General features: G+C 44.2%; 1 protein-coding gene across 4 annotated transcripts in view; it reads left to right on the top strand.

The window, feature by feature from the left end:
* Positions 1–17863, top strand: part of SPTBN1 (spectrin beta, non-erythrocytic 1) — a 213675-nt gene that overhangs the window by 131563 nt on the left and 64249 nt on the right. For all 4 annotated transcript variants that reach the window (XM_021672858.2, XM_064364095.1, XM_012477173.2 and 1 more), the window contains one exon: positions 10630–10781. In XM_021672858.2, the coding sequence (XP_021528533.1) occupies positions 10630–10781 (152 nt within the window). The remainder of the gene's footprint in view (positions 1–10629; positions 10782–17863) is intronic.

Below are 17863 nucleotides of genomic sequence, written 5' to 3' on the forward strand. Positions count from 1 at the left end.
TGCTGACTCGTATTTTAAATTAATCTTTTAACTCAGCCTGATGGAACTGACCAGACATGGATGGTTGTGATTTTTTTCCTCTGGTTTTGGGGAGGTAATGTCTTGTTTTCCTCAGGCAGTGTGGGATGGTGGTTGGAACTAAATAGTTACGATCCTGCACTCCCTGTGTGGGATAACAGTCTGTAATGGAGGAGGGAAAGTGAGTGAAGATCCTAACAGCATCACCGAGACACACCTAGGCTTACTTTGGCCTTTGCCCTAACTGGTCCATCACCCTGGCTGCTGTTCCCATTCTGTAGAGATGGAGAGTAGCAGGTTAGCAAGCTTAGGATATGACTCCCTGTATGTGAAAGCAGTTTGGAAGTGTGCCACCCATTTTTAGTCAAATATAGTGAACAGTTACTGAGTATTTTATCACAAGGTCCTAATTCTGTTTTTGTTTTTGTTTTTTAAAGCATTTGCTTTTTCCTCCTGGTTTTGGCACCTTACACTAGTATTTATGTTTTGTTTTTAAAAAATTTTTAAAATTTTTGTGGGTACATAGTAGGTATATATATTTATGGGGTTTGTGAAATGTTTTAATAAATAGGCATGCAACGCTTAATAATCACATCAGAGAGAATGGAGTATCCATCCCCTCAAGTATTTATCCTTTGTGTTACAAACAATCCAGTTATACTCTTAGTTATTTTAAAATGTACAGTTAACTTACTGTAGATTAATTCACACTGGTTCCCATCTTAGCTCTTATCTTAGAAGCAGTAGTTGTGTTACTTTGCCTATTATTTTCAGAGAAACCCCCCACCATAACCTCAGCTCCCTCCACAGTCTTGGCTTCTTATGGATTGTGATTTTTACGGGGCTCACCTTGACAGAGGACTGTGACAGAAGCAGGACCCTGGGGATAGAGCCTCATTTCTCAGTTATTGTGGGTCTCCTCTCAGAGGTTGTCTCTGCAGTGCCTTGGTTGCCACGTTGGCAAACTGGGGGTTGTGCCGCTTAGAAGAAAGACCTTCTGGAAGCTGCAGGAGGGACTGATCAGCGAATGCAACCTGTAGGTGCCAGGTCATATGGAGCTTGTGGTGGGTTTTGTAGTCTGCCCGTCAGACTGTAAGTACTAGCAGACAGTTGCATATTTGCTTCATATGCTTTTAGAACAGATATTTACATGTGTGTTTTTGTCCATGAAGCAAGTTAAAAAGTTAGGAAAACGATTTTAACTCAAGTTCTATTTTTATACAAATTAGCAAACATGAATTTAAAGCCTTCAGACTAATCTGTAACAGGGAGGACGTCAGTCAAAAGATTAGTTTCCTTCCTCTTGCTGCCTCAAGATAACACTTGGATTCTCTGTTATCAATACAGCCAGTTGCCTGTTTCCGGCTTCCTGCTCTGTGTATTTTGTATGTTACTCATGGGAAATGATTTATTTATTTTTTCAAGCTAAGGAGCATAGGGGGGCTCCACCCTACCACTATTCTTTTGTTTTGAGTTAGGATTCTTTTTTTATTCTTTATTTTAAAACAATTCAAGAATTGAACTTTCATAGATAAATGGTTAAAATTGGCATGAATTAAGTCTTGTGACAGTTGGCCTGTTTGGGTCATGTTTAAATAATATTGTAATATGATGCAGTAATGTCCTAATCACACACTTGTGTATTTTGCAACTTCACTTTACTGTACAGGTATGTGGTGGCAACTGCCCAAAGATAAACAAAAAACAAAATTTGTCAAACAGTTTAGGTTGGCTCTGGACCCATTTTAGGCTGAATGACAGCACCACAAAATTGCATTTTTATCATATTTCAGACATTGAGGAAAAATTGCAAGAAGCAACTTAACTGCCTAGGGCCTGTCTTTGTGATTTGAAATTTCCCTCCTCCTCAACAATTTCAGTTAGACCACCACCAACAGCAAGATTTACTGAAAACCTAGTTGCTGGACACTGGAGGTTTGCTGCTTCGTTCAAATGTTTATTGTGCACCTACTTTTACGTCAGGTGTATGCTAAGGCTCTATACAGGACTAGGATTGGGCCTTTGCTTTTGAGCCAACTGCAGGTTAATGGAAGAGCTAGGACACAGGATGTATAATAAAAAGATAAGAGACCACATCCCATCAAATGATATTGCTGACATCCAATAGAAGAAGGCCTCTTGGAAGAACTCATCTTGGCTGGATCTTAAAAGGAAGGCTGAGAGAAAATTGCCTTCCAGGTTAGAAGAATGATATGAGTAAAGGTGGGAAAAAGCAGTGTGTAAGGTGAGAGTTCAGAGCATGAGAGTAAGACCTGTTGGGTGGGAACAAAAGATGGCATGTCAGGGAAGTTCCCAGATGAAGCCAATACCTTAGGAGAGCCTGTTTGGGACCTTTGAATGCCAGGCTCAGAGATTTGGACTGTTTTCTGGATAGCTGGAGTCCGTTAAAGGTTTTGGTGCAGTGTTGCAACTTTGAAAAACAACTGTTTGAGGAACATGACTATGGTAGTGATGTTTAAGGTGGATTAGAATGGGGAGAGAGGCATAAGACAGAGGAGTTCAGGTGGGGTCTGAAACCACCCAAATTGTGGTGAGCTTTGTTCAAAACACACAGAAATACCTTGTCAAAATTACTGTCTTAGCAGCTGATCTTGCACTTCTTTGTAATGTCATTTTGTTATTTTTTAACTTTTTATTTTGTATCCCCAGCTAGATTTCTAGTTCATTGAGGGTAAGAGACCTTATCTTAGACGCAGAGTTCTAGGTACAGTATGCACTTTGTAATATTTGAGCTCACTAATACTCTCAATTTCAGATTAGTCAGCTAACAGTGTTATCGATTTAAATAGTGGGGATATGTTCATGGGATGATTGCTTCCTCTTGTTTTGAATCTTCTCCTCAGCTTCCATCCCTGTAATTCCTTTCTTTCTTACTTTGAACCCAAGTCTACACATAACTTAACTGTATGTCTATGCAAAGCAAAAACTACACATGATTGGCATCTCTTACTTAGGGGGTAGGTCATTATTTTAGCACAATTGAAGAGCCTGATAGAAAATTTTCTTGGGTTATACCTGCAGGTTCGGACTACTTGAAAAGTAAAAGGAAGATTCCTTCTCTTAAGTCAGGTATAAATTCAGTCTTTAGGGGAAAATTGAATAGGGTCTTTTGACAGTTCTTGATTCTGTATTTCCCATTTTTTCCATCCAGAGATGTTCCATGCCTTCAGGCTCTCCTTTATTCTTGGCTCCCATCTCTTTCCATAACCAGAACTGTGGCATATGGTGAATATGGTTGTGTTTAGCGCTCTGTGCTAAGGGTATTGCAGAAAGATGCCGTAGAATCATTTCCATCATGCAAGGCCCTTCTGCTCGTCAGAGCTATTTCTCTATCCTATAACTTGACTCACACTAACTGAGTGTTCATTTTTTCAATTATAGCAAATTCTCCAGAGTAAATAAATATGGGGCTGGGTGCAGTAGCCCACACCTATAATCCCATCACTTCAGGAGGCCAAGGTGGGAGGATCACTTGAGACCAGGAGTTTGAGATCAGCCTGGTCAACATAACGAGACCCTATTTCTACAAAAAATGAAAACAGTAGCCGGGTATGGTGGTGCATGCTTATAGCTCTAGCTACTTTGGAGATTGAGGTGGGAAGATTACTTCAGCCCAGGAGTCTAAAGTCACAGTGAGCTGTAATCACACCACTTCACTCTAGCTGGGGCAAGAGATTCCTTCTCTAATAAATTCATTGGTTAATTAATTTAAAAATATAAGTTAAAAAATTATATAGAAGCATTACAGCCTTTCAGTATTTATCACAGTCGTTCCCTTAAAAGAAAAGAAGTAGATGTTGTGCTTCTAGAAGATGATGATGGAGAGGATATTCGCAACCCTTTGTTTTAACCATTAAGCAAATGTGTTTCAAATACCTCATCCTTTTTTTCTGATACATCTTCTGAGAATTTCAAGTTGTTTATCAGAAACCAAACAACAAAAGATAGTGAATCTCAGCACGTGATAGGAGAAGGTGTAGCTATGCATTTTAATCCCTCTTGCCTGACTGGAGTAGAAGAGACAGAGCCAAGGACCTCACCACTACTGGCTGGTGACACTTAGCAGACCTTAACCCCAACGAGCCTTGGGCTTTGCTGGAGATAACTCTAGTATCCCACCTACCTGATAGTTGCTGTGAAGATCTAGTGAGCTTTGAGAAACTATGAAGTGCCATTCAGATGCATGGCGGTGTTATTGCAGACATACCATCTTATAAAATTATGTTTGTAGGAAGGAGCAGCATACTAGGATTTCCCATGTAACTTACTCTTTCTGGGAATCAGAATCTGATGTAAATGTTGCCACTCACTTGAAGGTGGGTTTCTTGTCTCAGTAGTTTTCATTGATGGTAGTTGGCTAATTTATCTCTGATCCTGTGGAACTACAGATTGAGCTGGTCGGATCTTCACACTCTGAACCACTTCTGGTTCCTAGGTTCTTGGGGCTCCAAGGACATTTTGGTAGAATTTGTGGTCCTGAGAAGCTTATTTTGAGACCATCCTTAGGAGCCCTTCTTTATGTCTCTCACCCCTGCCTTGTCACAGAGATGACCTCACCACACTCCTCCCATAGAGGGCTGCTGGTTCTGTTTGTCCTTTTTTCACTTAGTTTTCCACTTTTCCTCCCTGGACTGCCAGAGCTGCAGCCGTCCCGAGTCCTGGGTTGTGTTGTAGGTAAGTGATGTCCAGGCTACTTAGTGGTGAGGGTCCTCAGGTGTGATCTTAGATCCCACTTGTACCACATTGGACAGCATTGCAAAGAGGGGATGGTGAGAAGTGTTTGAACCTGAAGGCCTTTACATGGAGGAGTGAGGAGACCTATTCTTTGTACTCCAAAGATGGTGCAAGCCTTAGCGGGCCACGGAGACAGGTCTTAGTCTTGATGGAGACACCATCCTAACAGCTGGAGAGTCACCCAATAATGCAGCAGACTCTTTACAAAATAAGGACTTGGGTTAGGATGATGAGATGATGGGTGATTTTAAGTCTTGTATCATGGAAACACTTTTTAAAATGTTATGCATGAGGCATTATTGCATAGTGATTGAGAATCTGGACTCTGGAGCCAGCCTGCCTGGAGAGTTGCTAGCTCCTGCCTCATGGGGCAGTTGTGGGGATTATGAAGTACATTTGGTCCTCTGTATCTGCAGGTTCCCTATCTGTGGATTCAGCTGACAACAGATCGAAAATACTTGGAAAAAAAAATTAACAATACAACAGTAGAATATAATAAAGATAAGATGCGATATGGCAACTATTTCCCAGCGTTTACATCTTGTTATTATAAACTAGAGATGATCTAAAGTATACAGGAAGATGTATGTCACTTATAGGCAAATACGATACCATGTTATATGAGGGACTTGATCATAAGGAGTTTGGTTTCTGAGGGAGGGCCTGGAACAAATTCCCCAGAGATACTGAAGAACGACTGTGCCTCAGACATAGTAAGTGCTCAGTGAATGCTATAACTATATTTTAATTAGAAAGAACAAGTCATTTTCTTTCCATGCAACTATTAAGCAACCTTCTGCCACACACATGCGCACATAATTTCCTTATGTTCTGGGATTTTTAAATAGCTGGGCCAGGTGTTGAAGAAGGAATTCTTTGAAAGAAAACTGATTTAGATAACATATAAAGGTTTGTTCAGTCCTGAGATTATACAGTTCCATGACCCTCTAGTAAGTTTTGTTGTTGTTGTTCTTGTTTTTGTTTTGAGACAGGGTTTTGCTCTTGTTGCCTAGGCTGGAGTGCAATGGCGCAATCTTGGTTCACTGCAACCTCTTTCTTCTGAGTTCAAGCCTCACAATGTAATCCCGCCTCACAAGTAGCTGGAATTACAGGTGTGTGCCACCACACCTGGCTACTTTTGTATTTTTAGTAGAAACGGGGTTTCACCATGTTGGTCAGTCTGGTCTGGAACTCCTGACCTTAGGAGATCCACCTGTTTTGGCCTCCCAAAGTGCTGGGATTACAGGTGTAAGCCACTGCACCTGGCCAATTTCTTAAATGATTTGAATTAATGAGACTGTTTATTTGCTGGAGAAAGTGAGAAGGAACTAATTTAGAGCAGTTACAACACTGAACGCCTTGATGTGCACTTTACCTCCTCTTGTTTGGTACTGGGCAGTCTTTAGATGAGTCCTTACAATATGTAATCTTAGTAAAATGTGGGAGGGTAGGGGGCAAATACAACTGAGAGATGCCCCCAAAGGGCCAGGGCACAGAGGTGCTTGTTCCTTGAAGACACCACTTACCAAGTTTTGGGCAGAGCTGTATGGGAACCTACCCAAGCTAACATCAGGTTTAGCTGCATCAGCTTCTTGGGGAGGACTTCATAACAATAATACAAGGCCCAGAAAAGGTAAAAGGAGAACAGAAATGGTGTGAGGCACAAAAGTGCCCACCTCACATCACCCCAGACCTGGCCCGCCCTGCTGCTGCTGCTCCACTGCCCTGCAAAGGGCGTGCCCTTTGTGGCATGACTGGGCCTGAAGGCAGGGTATTTCTTTTTTTTTTTTGAGATGGAGTTTCACTCTTGCTACCCAGGCTGGAGTGCAATGGCGCGATCTCGGCTCACCACAACCTCCGCCTCCTGGGTTCAGGCAATTCTCCTGCCTCAGCCCCCTGAGTAGCTGGGATTACAGGCACTCGCCACCATGCCCAGCTAATTTTTTGTATTTTTAGTAGAGATGGGGTTTCACTATGTTGACCAGGATGGTCTCGATCTCTTGACCTCGTGATCCACCCACCTCGGCCTCCCAAAGTGCTGGGATTACAGGCGTGAGCCACCGCGCCCGGCAAGGCAGGGTATTTCTGCTGTCTTTGAGCTGACCTACAGATCATCAAAGAGGATGATGAAAGAATAGCAGCTTAACTTGGGAAGTGCTCTCTGGAGAGTGTCTTTGAGACAAGTGCCAGTTCCAGTTGGTGTCAGCCCGGAATGCTTGAACCAAGCTTTCTCAACCTGGCACTGCTGTCATTTTGGGCCAGATGATTCTTTGTTGTGGGAGCTATCCTGTGTACTGTAGGATGTTTAGTAGCATCCTGGGCCTCTACCCTCTAAATGCCAGTAGCATCTACCACTGAGTCATGACCATCAAAAATGCCTATAGACATTGCCAAATTGCTAAATGTGCTGAGGAAGCAAAATTGCCCCTGCTGGAGAACCTTGGGTCTAAATAACCAAACCAGTATGGAGCTTGTAAATGCTACCTTCTCGTATCACCACACGGTTGTCTCATGCTCATAGGGCTGGAAGTCGGCTCACTACCTCCTGCTGTCCTGACACCTCCTCATGTGGCTAGGCCCAGTCACAGCAGCTTGAGCTTGGAAACACTCCTGGATTGCCTTTCATCGTTAGTGCCAAGGGCCTCCTGCTCCTCCTCAGACGTCTGGCCTATCTTCCCAGCCTTGCTGGGTGGGAAGTGCAGGGGTGATGTCATTGTGCCTTCCCAGGAAGGGTGGAACAAAGGAGGGAGTCCCCAAGGACTTGCAGCCTCATCCTCTACTGAGCTACTGGGTGGATTTCTTTCCCCCCTCTGTCTCCCTCCTTCCGGCTTCAGAAGCGTTTGTTATTCAGCAGGCTCTCCATTGTAAGAGGACACTCTAGTTGGCTGGGGCTTTGTGTATCTCTGTTGAGTCTGTTTCCTGCCCCTTGTGTGTCATGAGGGTGTTGATTTTGGTCTGGTCTAGAATCTTCTGGATGGAATCTTCTGTGTCTTTTCTAGTATGAGGGGGTGAGCCCGAGGAACTTAGATCCTGTGTGATTTTTCCAGCACTCTTGCACTTCCTGGGGCCTGCTCCTGGCTCTGTGAGGAGAGTTAGAAGGAGGGGAATAGGAAGAGAAGGCAGGAATGCAAGAGCTTATTTTTTTATTTTTGACATCTCTTCCTCCTCTTTCTTCCCATCTTTGTTGAGTTTCTAAGGACCATGGTGGCTCTGGGGAGCCCTCCGGGCACAGATCTCAAAATCTGTTTGGTTTCAGCTCTGTTCTCTCTGCACCCACCCGTGACCTCTCCATTTGTCTCTCTATGGGGAGGTGGGTTGGAGTTGGGCTGTAACTCTTTAGGACAGGGCACTAAGGAAGTGTTTTGACTGTTGTTTCTGGCAAATCCTCAGAGTTTCCTTGTAAAGGAACCTGTTAATTCAAAACCTGAAAGAAGTCGGGGTGCTCCTTTAATGAGGGATTCCCCCAAAAGCATGACAGTTGGCCGAGGAACACATTTTATGCTTGTTTATTTAGAAATACTTTAATTCAAGCAGCTCTTCATTTTGATCTTGCTTGCTTGCTTCGTTAAAGACATTGTCTGACTCCACTATAAGGCATAAAGTATATTTTAATTTAAAAAATTTTATTAATCCTAAATACATATGAACTAGGAGTTACTTGCCTCCTCGATAAGAGGCCATCTGTGAAATGCACCTTACATATTCTGCTCTAGACCTGCTTTTTCAGAACGGCCAAGCTTAGCCCTAGAATTACAGCTCCTGAGTCACTGTAGTAAAGTTGCCATCCATCACAATGATTTCATGATCAATAATTCATGTGGTCTTTTCTGTGGGACATGTCGTGATGTTATTGGTGCAGCTCCTTCTCCAGTCTGCAGCCTGCCCCTCACTGTCTTTTACTCCTTCCCCTAATCCTGTCCTTTTTGATTCTCTGTTTCTGGTTAGCGTTGTCCCTGGGGAAGGGCCCTCCTTCTGTCTGGATGGGTAGTTCCTTTTGGGAGAGGCTGGACGTCGAGGAGCCGTTGACTGTAGCAGGTGGCCAGGGATCTTGGCAGGTCCCCCAGCTGACTCTCCTGCCAGGTCGGCAGCTGTAAAACCTCACCCAGTGTCATCTCTGCCTCAGTCCCTCCCTGTGGTGGGGTGGTGGAGGCTCAGCAAAGCCTTCAGACAGACCTTCCCAGGATGTTGGGCTGTTTGTTGTCCTTCTGGCCAGCCTGGGAATCCAGTACTCTCTGGCCACCGGGCACATGACTTATTAGCAAGGGTGGCTTTTTAGTTGACACCCCTACCCAGTGGTTTTGAAATACGTGCCAAATTGTTGAGCTATCTGCTTCTTTTTTGTAGATTCATGCATAATCATTTTTGTGGTTTGGGTTTTCATTAGGAGTAGGTCTTAGATTCTTGGCATAAATTCATGCTGGTGGAACTAGATCTAGGGTGTGTAACATAAAGAACAGAGTCAGGGAGTATGAGTGTGTAGGTCCAGGGCACATTCTGTGGATGTCTATTAAAGGTCTTCTGCAACCTATGTTTAGAACATTCTGCAGAGGCAAGAAGTTTGGAAGCCTATTTGTATGGTATGTGAAGGTCAGTTCTGGGCAAATATGTCTAGAGTTTTATACTTTAAATTGGACAGAATTTGATTACTGAGCCTTGAAAAACGTAACACAGTTTCCTGGATGACTTGAATGTACAACAATCATGCTTTAGACCATAAATCAGCAGTTGTCTTTTCAGCAAATGATTGCAGTATGGAGATGTTAGTTGTCTTCTCCTTTTATAGAAGAGAACGTTGAATCCTGTGATGAAGCACAGTGTTGTTGAAACCCTGGGCCCAGACCCTGCTTTCCCTATACATGCAAAGACTTCCTGATGCCTGCTATGTCTTTGCACTCTACCACATTTTCTTTCTTTCTTTTTTCTTTTTTTTTTGAGGCGGAGTTTCGCTCTTGTCGCCCAGGCAGGAGTGCAATGATGCGATCTCAGCTTACTGCAACCTCCACCTCCCAGGTTCAAGTGATTCTCCTGCCTCAGCCTCCCGAGTAGCTGGGACTACAGACATGTACCACCACGCCTGGCTAATTTTGCATTTTTAGTAGAGACAGGGTTTCCATGTTGGTCAGGCTGGTCTCAAACTCCCGACCTTAGGTGATCCACCCACCTCAGCCTCCCAAAGTGCTGGAAATACAGGTGTGAGCCACCGCACCCAGCCTGCCTGCCATTTTCTTTGTTGTTCATGGTGTGTGACTTAGCAGGTAAAGGGGGTCATTGCAAATCAAGGTCATGAGTGAATTTATCTTGTCCAGAGTTGCCTAATCCTTTGTAGGTGAGGGAAGCAGTTTTCTGCTGTCTCCTGAGATTTCTTACCCTATACCCTTTCATATACTCACCTTTTAGAGGAATAATAGCTGTAAGATGTACGTTGGAAGCTTTACTAGTGAAGTATTGTGGTATTGGCAGGACTGCAAAGGACCCTGGTGTCATCTGCATTCTGCTGCCTCTTTAGCAGGGATGAGAGAAAAGAAAGGGGAACAAAGATGTTCTGCTGGCAGGTGTACCTGGGCACTCACATGTTTAAGGATTGGACAGTTCCTACACAGATACTCCTTAACTTATGAGGTTATATCCCAATAAACTCATCGTACGGTAAAAAAGTTGTAAGTTGAACCATCAATAATCAGTGTTCTTCCTTCTGAAAGACATGACTGCAGTTAAGGGGTGCTAAGTGGAGGTGTCCTTGGAGTTCAGTTTTGCAGACTGATCTTCCTCTAGCTGGGATCTCGTCGCCCTGCTGGCATGTGCCTGCTCCTGCCAGTGCTGTGGTCAGTGGTAAAACAAGTTCTGCTCTGCTTGCAGATGAGCGTGAAGCCGTGCAGAAGAAGACCTTCACCAAGTGGGTCAATTCCCACCTTGCCCGAGTGTCTTGCCGGATCACAGACCTGTACACCGACCTTCGAGATGGACGGATGCTCATCAAGCTGCTGGAGGTCCTCTCTGGAGAGAGGCTGGTGAGTTACGATGTGAAGAAGTGCCGTGCATTGTCAGTGGGAAAATATTTTTGAAAAATCAAGTGTGGACCTGTCTCCTGTGGAATTCTGCAATTAATGATTGATAGTTTTGAGGAGAGTCTTGAGAAGGGAGTTGAGGGCTTCAGGGAAAGCGTCAGTGTCACATTCCGAGCCTGGGTGATGTTCTTGAGCTGTAATAAAGCCGCTTCTTTCTGGTAATTTGCAAGGTTACTACCTTTGGTCAGGAAGAACTTGGCTGGGGTCCCTGTTAAACAGGACATGGTGCTGGAATTTGAAGGGCCAGGCTTGGGCGCTGGCTTAAAGGTGAACCTGTGTCCCACATGAGATGATAGAATGTTTTTTAAATTTACGTCTTTCTGATTGTCTGGAAAATCTGAGCTGCCATCTTAAGCTGGCAAGCATTGAATTCAGTGGTCTCTGACTTTTGTTTTCTTCCCTGAATGCTTTTTATTTTGGGGGTGGAGGGAGAGGCTGGAGTTTTGTCATCTCCTTGGGAACAGAGCTTCTGATGAATTCACCTGGCCTTTTCAGGCAGGAAAGCTGTCAGCCTGCAGTGAAAATTGTATCCTCAGTCTGTTTCCCAAAGCTGCCTCGGCCCTTTCTGATGTGACTTTTGTTTATGCATCTTAAACCAAAGAAGCTTAAACAAGTCACTGTGACTGATCTAACAGGTTTTGTCTCGCCGTGGTTTGAAAATGGTTGCTGTGTCCTCCTAGAGCACATGTAGTACCATAGGTGGAGGTGGGGCTGAGCCAGAAGCCAACACCCAGGGATGGAGACCACATCTGCACTGACATCACCAGGAAAATATGATGCTGGCGGTTGGCAGGGCTGCTAGAAAGCCTTATTTTTAACTTGATCTCCACCCTCTAGCTTGCCAGCCACAGTGGGCCTGTATGCAGACCAGCCCCACACCTCTGACCACAGGCAAGGGTCTAAAGTTGTACCTTGTCCTATTTTATCAGCTCACAGACAGAACTGCCTCTTTGAGCCTGGGTAAAAATGGAGGCAGAAGAGTATTCTTTTCCCTGCCCTGTATTCAAGAACAGGGATCTCCAGATAGTGAAGCCCTGTCTTCTCTGTAGTGAGTTTCGTCCATGCTTTTTGTTCCCTGAGCATGTAGGTCTTGTGGCCTCATTTTCTGTGGGGGTTTGTGGGTCACACTAGACAAACTAGATAAATAAAGGAGGTCCCTGCTCAAAACCATGATGGCCATAAGAAGACAGTTGGTTTGTGGTGTGGGGGTGAGGGAGTGGGCCTATATGGGGAGTTTGAACAGGCCATTTATTGCATTTTGATTTGTTTTTCTGAAGTGAGTCTTGTTTGAGAGCCTAGACAAGAATCATTGTGATATGCAGCTTTAAATACAATTTTCATAGCCAGACGTTTTTTGTCTACCTCTCAACCTTTTTTTGTTTCTTAGTATTTAACTTAGTATGATTATTTCTTGATTTTTTTTGTGGGGATGGGGAATGATGTTTTGAAAGTAGCTAAAAAAAATCCTTAAAGGTCACATGGATAGGAATTAGTTTGAACATTTATTTTTGTTCCAGTAGAGTCCAATTTTCTAGACTGTAGGGAGTAAATTGTTTGCCTTTAAAAACCCATAATTATTTTATACCAAGAAGATTGTGTCCTTGATAATGTCCACGTAATAAATGCGATCAGGCCTATTTCCATTTATATTGCACAGGGCATCAAAACTATAAGTAGGGAGAAGAAAACAAGCAGTAAAGCATAATTCGTAGATGTGTGTGATTATCTCCCACTCCTCTTCATTTGCTAGCAATGAGGTTTTTTGTGGCAACCCAGAGACCTAGGAGAGTAAGGATGAAGAAGATGGTACAGTGGTTACCATCTCCAGCCTCTTAGGCAGTTGGTGTCAGTAGTTTTACAGAACTTTGTAAAGCCCCAAGTGCCTTCATTTGTATTACCCATTCTTCACAGCCAACCTGGATTATACAGGTTGGCCAGTCTAATTTTCTTATTCCAAAAATAAAGATACCAGAGCTTGTGTGCTCTAAAGCTCTTGTTCATCTAGACTGGAGATTTTAAGTCTCTTTGGCCCGTGGTCTGTTTGGTTCGTGAAACTTCCTGTAAAGAAAACACACCACACACTGCCTTTGGCTGGGGAGATTGCCAAGGCCTCAAGTTAAAGATCCTCCCTGTATGAGACCTCCATGAGAGCTTGCCCCAAAGGTTCCTTGCACATTGAGATTCCAGAGCTAATGAGGTGGTTAGAGCTCCCAGGCCTGGGTAAATGAATGTCCCCAGCTAAGTTTGTTATCAGATAGCAGTAGCTGGGCTTTCTGTATCAGTGGTCCAAAACCCTGGGTAATATAAACATTTGTACTCTCTGAAGCCCAGTCTTTGTCAGCCAGCATTTTAGCCCCAGCACTTAACCACCAGCTTGGCAGTAGGCAGCAGATAAATGTTTGAGGGACTAGGTGATTTAATTAACTTTATTAATAGATTCTTAAAGGCAGTTCCTTTACAGGGGAGGAAATTGTGTATGTGTACATGTGTGTTTTCTGAGTGAAGTTCAAAGAAACATTAGTTTAATGACCCAGACAATTCCACCCTCACCCCACCCTAGATTTTGGCTCAATAATATTTGAGTTAAATATGAGCAAGTTTTATGTAGGCATTTGTGTTGTTAAGGAACTTGATTTTGAACTAACTCGGGAACATCAGAAGGCAGAGATCCCTGGTCCTGGCCTGGTCATGATCTGTGTCCAGAAGTGTCTGCTCCCTCTCGGCTTCATAGAGCAGTAAGAAGACTGAGGGCTGGGCCAGGAAGCTTCTGCTAGTTAGGATTGAATTGATTAGAAACAAAACTATTCTTTTCTCATTTGTTATCCTGGAATCACTATGGTCTATAGCTCTCCGTAAAGGTCTCACTTGAAAAGTCCCTTAAAAATACAGACTCAGCTTTTACTTTAGCGTCGGATTGGCAGATAAAAGTGTAAGCGCAGAACCTGTGCTGGCCACTTAGTAATTAGGCCTAGATCTCAGCGCCAGACTAGAATGAGACCTGAGGGGTGAAGGTTTACCCTGCAGCAGCACTGACAGGTGGAGAGAGAGGAGCCCCTGGCGTATCAGGCCTGCACTTTGGTGGTGATGTTCTGCCCACAACTCATAACCTACTTTAGACGCTCGCCTTGCCTGCCACCTCCCTTCATGGGCGTCTGCAGTGAAGAATGGTTCTCACTATGGTGGCCAGTTTTCTGCCTTGCTCCTGCCAGACTTAAGCCCTCGCCTCTGACTGAGATAGAGTGAGGTTTTCCAAACACCTCTGCCCTTCCTCAAACACCACCAAATCAGTTATCACTGGCTTTTGCTTGCCTGTTGTTTCCTGATGTTCTGTATCCTGTCTTCTTACTCCATCAATCTCTGAGAAAGCAACAGAAAAGTGTGTGTGTGTGTGTGTGTGTGTGTGTGTGTGTGTGTGTGTCCCCACCATTAATTTCAAAACAGGCTGAGCTAGGTGGAGAAGATACATTTAACATGAGATTTGTTAAGCCTTAAATCCCACATTGAACTGCTCCTGAGTTTTTTCATAAAGCCTTTGTTAAGAAAACCATACTGGTACATATTGTTTATTGAAACAGTGTTTGTGGACTGGCCATGGAACCTAGCCAGGGTTTTTTAAAAACATCATTTGTATGGGAGAATTTACCTTTGTTTTAAACAGCCAGCCACAGAACTCCTCCATTAAATGGGGGCTAATCACACAAACTTGAAAAGTGAACTAAGAGTGCTAAGTACCACATGATAAAGTGCCGGATGAATGGCCCCAAGCCCTAGAGTTCAGAAGGGGAAATGAGCCCTCTGGATGGGATGTCAAGAAACCTTAACAGGTGGGTGGGGTTCCAGCCGGATTCAAGAGGAGAGCTTCATAGGCAGGGCAGCGAGAGTGTGAAAGCTCATAGTTTGGACTAAGTGAAGAGAGCATTTGGAGGTAGTAGGCATCAGGGACTGGCATAGGGCAAGTTTCCCAGCTAAACCGGAGGGGGTTTTTTGAAAGGGGTGGCAATGGTAACTTCCCTGTCACTTATGTTTACAGAGTACTCTCCTACTCTTTTCTCATTCACTTCTTACAGTCTAATAAAGTGGGCAGCTGTTACCTCTGTCTTATAGAAAACAGTTACCAGTGACTTGCCAAGGCCAGTGCTGCTAATAGGTGATACGGTGTGGACTGAAGCCCACCCTGCTGACTCTTGAGTGGTTCCTTTCCCAGGGAGCCCTTAGAAGTGGGTCCCAGCCGGGGACAAGACAGGCAGGAAGTTATGGGACACATTGTGGTGTTCTCTGATTAATCCTAATTGGGCAAAATAACTAATACTCTTCTGAAAGCTCTGAGTTTCATGTGTTGGAAGGAGTTTGGGGACTAGTGGGAAATGAGTTTGGCTTTGTAGCATATTAGAAGGAATTTTGGAATTAGTGCTTCCCATCCTACCCTATGTGTTCAGGATAGGCCTTTGTGTGTAAATGTGTATAGCAAAAATCTGTTTTTAATTAAAAGACAAAAGCATAAGCAAGCACCTGTCACACTGGTTTACTGAGATCTGTGTCTTTTCTCTATTTCCTCTTCAACTGAACAAGAGATCAGCAGGCACTTTAGACTTCTGCTTGGGTGTTAGTGAGTCCTTTACCCTGCAACACCCTGTAGACTGTATTCTGCAGCTGGAAGTAACTTAGTGGCCACCATGTTAAATCCCCTTACTTTGTAGATACAGTAAGTCAGGGAAAATGAGTGACTAGCAAGGCTACCCAGCTGGGGTATGGCAGGTCTAGGCCTGATTGGCCTCTCTCAATACCCAGGGCTGTGCACTGTCCAGCACCGCAACCCTTGGTGAGTTGTCACTTCAGGTAGCTGCAGGGTTGTGTTGGATAATTACAGAGAAAGAGGGAGTGGGGAATACTGAGGTGGAACAGGGCATTGCAGCACCTCAGAGACCTCCTTAAAGCACCCTGTCAGAAACCCTCCCCTGTATCTTCCTCTTCTATTCAAAAAAGAGGACAAATTGGCTCCCAGAAACTTTTTTTTCTCCTTTTTCATCTCTGGATTGGCAAAACCGTTGCCATTGTGATTACTCCATAGTTATGCAAATCCTGATGCCCTGCAGAGAGTAACTGACCCAAACTCAAGGCTGGGCGGGTAGGTGGGACAGAGCCAACGCCCCAGGAAGGAACACCCAGCTCCCTCCTTCCTCTCTAAGGGTTTTGGGTCCATGCAGGGGAATTTGCCCAAGTTCATACGGCTTCTTAGGCAGGGCCTGGACTGGATTCACTGCTCTAGTAAGCAATTAGAATTACGTTTTCAGATCCTAGAGGTGGTAATGCAGCCCCGTAAGTTTCCTCTCCTCTTTTAGAGTGAGAAAGAAGATGGGTCTGGGATGGAGGTATGGTTGGTAAAGGTTTGGGACTAGACAGGACCTTGGTACGGGGAAACAGGAAAAGTGCCTGTGAAAAAACACAGGAACACATGGACTGTAGTGTGAGGGGAAGGGAAGCTTGGTAAAATGATTTAAAGCAGGATCAGTAAAAATAGGCATTTCCTCGGAGGAACTGCTCCCTGCCTCTGCAGAGTCCCTGATAGTCACGTGAGTCTGATATCGACCCTTGTCCCCACATCAAGGGTGTTTCAGAAGTGACATAGGACAAGCTGGGCATGGTGACTCACACCTGTAATCCCAGCACTTTGGGAGGCTGAGGCAGATGGATCACTTAAGGTTAGGAGTTCGATACCAGCCTGACCAACATGGATAAACCCTGTCTCTACTAAAAATACAAAAAAAAAAAAAAATGATCTGGGCGTGGTGGCACATGCATGTAATCTCAGCTACTTAGGAGGCTGAGGCAGGAAAATCGCTTGAATTTGGGAGGCGGAGGTTTTGGTGAGCCGAGATCGTGCCATTGCACTCCAGCCTAGGCAACAAGCTTGAAACTCCGTCTCAAAAAAAAAAAAGTGTCACAGGACAGAAGTGCACATGCTGCTGTGGGGATGGACACATGCCGCACTAGGAATCTGATGGCCAGTGATGGAGGCAAGACAGAGGACGCTCCTTTCTTTGGCAGAATTAGCCACTCTTGGGGCAGGCTTCAGAAGGTGTTTACTGCTGAGAGGTGACCCCTCCGCCTGCTCCATTGTGTTTAATTTTCTCTATTATTACCTCTTCTTCCTTTTGAAAAGATGAAGTTTGGCAATATAAAAATAGATCTTTTAAAAAATGAAAACCAGCCACCAGATGGGAACTGAGTGCCTTACTTCCTTTCGCATGGAAGTATATACCCCTCTTCCCTGTATCCTGGGTTTTTCCTGTTGTGTAAAGAGGACAAGCTTTGAGTCCTGGTTCACCATATACTAACTTAGCTGGTAGATTGCTTCATGTCTCTGAGCCACTGTGTCTTCATCTATAAGATGACAGGAATAGTAATTATTGTAATGCAGGGTTACTGTGAGGATTAGATGTTATCATAGCTGTCAGCCACCTGGCGGGGAGAAGTGAATACACAGTAGTTGCTCAGTAAATGGCAGTTAAGAATTTTTAGATCTTGGGAGCTTTGAAGTTTGTATGACCAACAAGTTTCTATGGATAGCTCTGTGAGATCATGATCACCTCTTGAAATTAATTTTTTGTAGTTACTGTTTGCTAAACTTGCCCAGGTATTGTGCCTTAAAACATTTGAGAAGCCCACTCTGAAGCAGATAGAACACACAATGTGGGAGTGTGGTGTACTTGAGTTTTAGTTTCGATTCCCACTCCCCTTGTATCATACCACCAGGAGGTCATCTCACCTCGCTGTGTCTTGTTTATTCTTGTTCTGAGGCTTGCTGGTTTTTGAGTTGCATTCAGGTCTGGAATGAACCATCTCCTTAGCTCATCTGGCATAGCCATTCACCATCAAAATGGAGTCTCTGTGATGTGGCATTGAACTTCTTCAGCCCGTGTAAATGTGTTTGGGCCCTATCACCACCACCACCTCCACACCCTGGACCCCAAATTCATGTGGAAACACACACACATTCCATTGAGATTTTGTAGAGAGAGAATAGA

Source organism: Aotus nancymaae, unplaced genomic scaffold (assembly GCF_030222135.1).
Source record: "Aotus nancymaae isolate 86718 unplaced genomic scaffold, 86718_ANA_hifiasm-v0.15.2.pri h1tg000057l, whole genome shotgun sequence".
Taxonomy (NCBI): domain Eukaryota; kingdom Metazoa; phylum Chordata; class Mammalia; order Primates; family Aotidae; genus Aotus; species Aotus nancymaae.